This window comes from Sinocyclocheilus grahami, unplaced genomic scaffold, assembly GCF_001515645.1.
Source record: "Sinocyclocheilus grahami isolate Dianchi unplaced genomic scaffold, SAMN03320097.WGS_v1.1 scaffold601.1, whole genome shotgun sequence".
NCBI lineage: Eukaryota > Metazoa > Chordata > Actinopteri > Cypriniformes > Cyprinidae > Sinocyclocheilus > Sinocyclocheilus grahami.
This window is the reverse complement of record NW_015505780.1, coordinates 458,156-459,782: the sequence shown is the minus strand read 5'-3', so window position 1 is coordinate 459,782 and position 1,627 is coordinate 458,156. Positions and strand designations below refer to the sequence as shown.

Genomic DNA, 1,627 nt, shown 5'->3' with positions numbered 1-1,627 from the left:
TGTTGGATGTAATAATGAACAGCAGTCGTCATTTACTCCCGACATCTGAGCCGCTGAAGACGCAGTGGATTACATTGTTTCTGAAGGGAATGCTCCCCCGATCTACATAAATGCATCTATGTTCGCGCGAATCATTCATGATCCAGCCTCATCTACAGAAGAAGCTAGTATAATGTTTAGTAATGAATCTTTGCAAATGGCCTTTCCTAATAATGTGCTAATTAGCAAGTTTCACGATGAATGCGGCTGAAGTAAACAGTCTCTCTGAGAGCGGCTCGGAAGAGAGGGGCGGGGGCAGCAGAGCTCATTAACATTTAAAGGAAAATGCTACAAAACGGCTTGATCTGAAAAGAGCTGTTTTTGACAGGGTAAAAAAGGTGTTTTTACACTACCATTGAGAAATTTTAACCAAACTATGTTACAGACTTTTCATTAAGACCCTAAAGAATCATATCAACATTTGGAAAATGGGCATCCGATGACCCCTTTAAATACCTTATTTTTTAAAGAAGCGTTCGTAACCTTGTTTTTAATAGTTGACCTTTTCTTTTATTTTCGATGTTTTCAGTTCCGCTGGACTCAGATTCGTTCCGCTCAGTGCGGCTCATGCACATCTGGTGAACAGCACATGGAAATATGGCGGAGACCGTAACAGCTACAACTCAGTGCTGAACTACATTTCCCATAATCCTTCACTGTGTGTGATAGAGGAGGGCGGCACCGAGCCCATCTCCTGGCTGCTTGTGTACCAACACGCTGCTCTTGGTTTGCTCTACACGTTGCCACAACACAGACAGAAAGGTTACGCCAAGGCATTGGTGTCTATGATGGCCAAAAACCTCCTGGAGCGAGGACACCCTGTGTATTGTTTTGTGGAAGAGGAAAATGACTCTTCCTACAAGCTTTTCACCTCACTGTTGTTCCAGAGTTCACCAGATTACAGGGCTGTGTGGTTTGAGCTCAATAAAAGACAATACATGCAAATATAAATCACTTTAAAAGTCACTATGGAGTTTTTAATCACCTCTTTATCATTTGTATTTTTTGTTTTGTTTAAATAATTCTGTCATAGAAAAATCTGCATAAACGTCAGTGTGGAGTTTTTAATCACCTCTTCGTGATTTGTAATATTTTATATATATTTGCTTTTATATGCATATTTCTAGCACGCAAAATAATCTCCACATATGAAAACAAAAATCACTTTTTAGTCACCTCATCATTACTTGTAATATATATATATGTAATATATATATATATATATATTATAACATTCCTAGCATACAAAAAAATCGGAATATATGAACATATGCAAATATAAATCACTACAAATGTCAGGAGTTTTTCTCTTTATTATTTGCAATATTTTCTTTTTATTATTTTTATTTTATATGCATGTTTGTAGCATACAAAAAAATTGGAATATATGCAAATTAGGGCTGTCAAATCGATTAATCGCATTCACAATAAAAGTTTGTTTGCATAATATATCTGTTTGCTGTCTATATTTATATGTATATATAAATACACACATACATTTAAGAAATATTTACACGTATTCATATTTACATATGATTCATTTTATATATATATATATATATATATATATATATATATATATATGTTG

The 1,627-nt window shown here is 34.8% G+C and overlaps 1 protein-coding gene across 1 annotated transcript in view; it reads left to right on the top strand.

Annotated features, from left to right (window-relative positions):
- Positions 1-1,070, top strand: part of LOC107557404 (glycine N-acyltransferase-like protein 3) — a 6,043-nt gene extending 4,973 nt beyond the window's left edge. Inside the window, exon 5 of the mRNA XM_016240811.1 lies at positions 569-1,070. Coding sequence (XP_016096297.1) covers positions 569-989 — 421 coding nt within the window. The 3' untranslated portion in view covers positions 990-1,070. The remainder of the gene's footprint in view (positions 1-568) is intronic.
- The last annotated feature ends 557 nt before the right edge of the window (positions 1,071-1,627 follow it).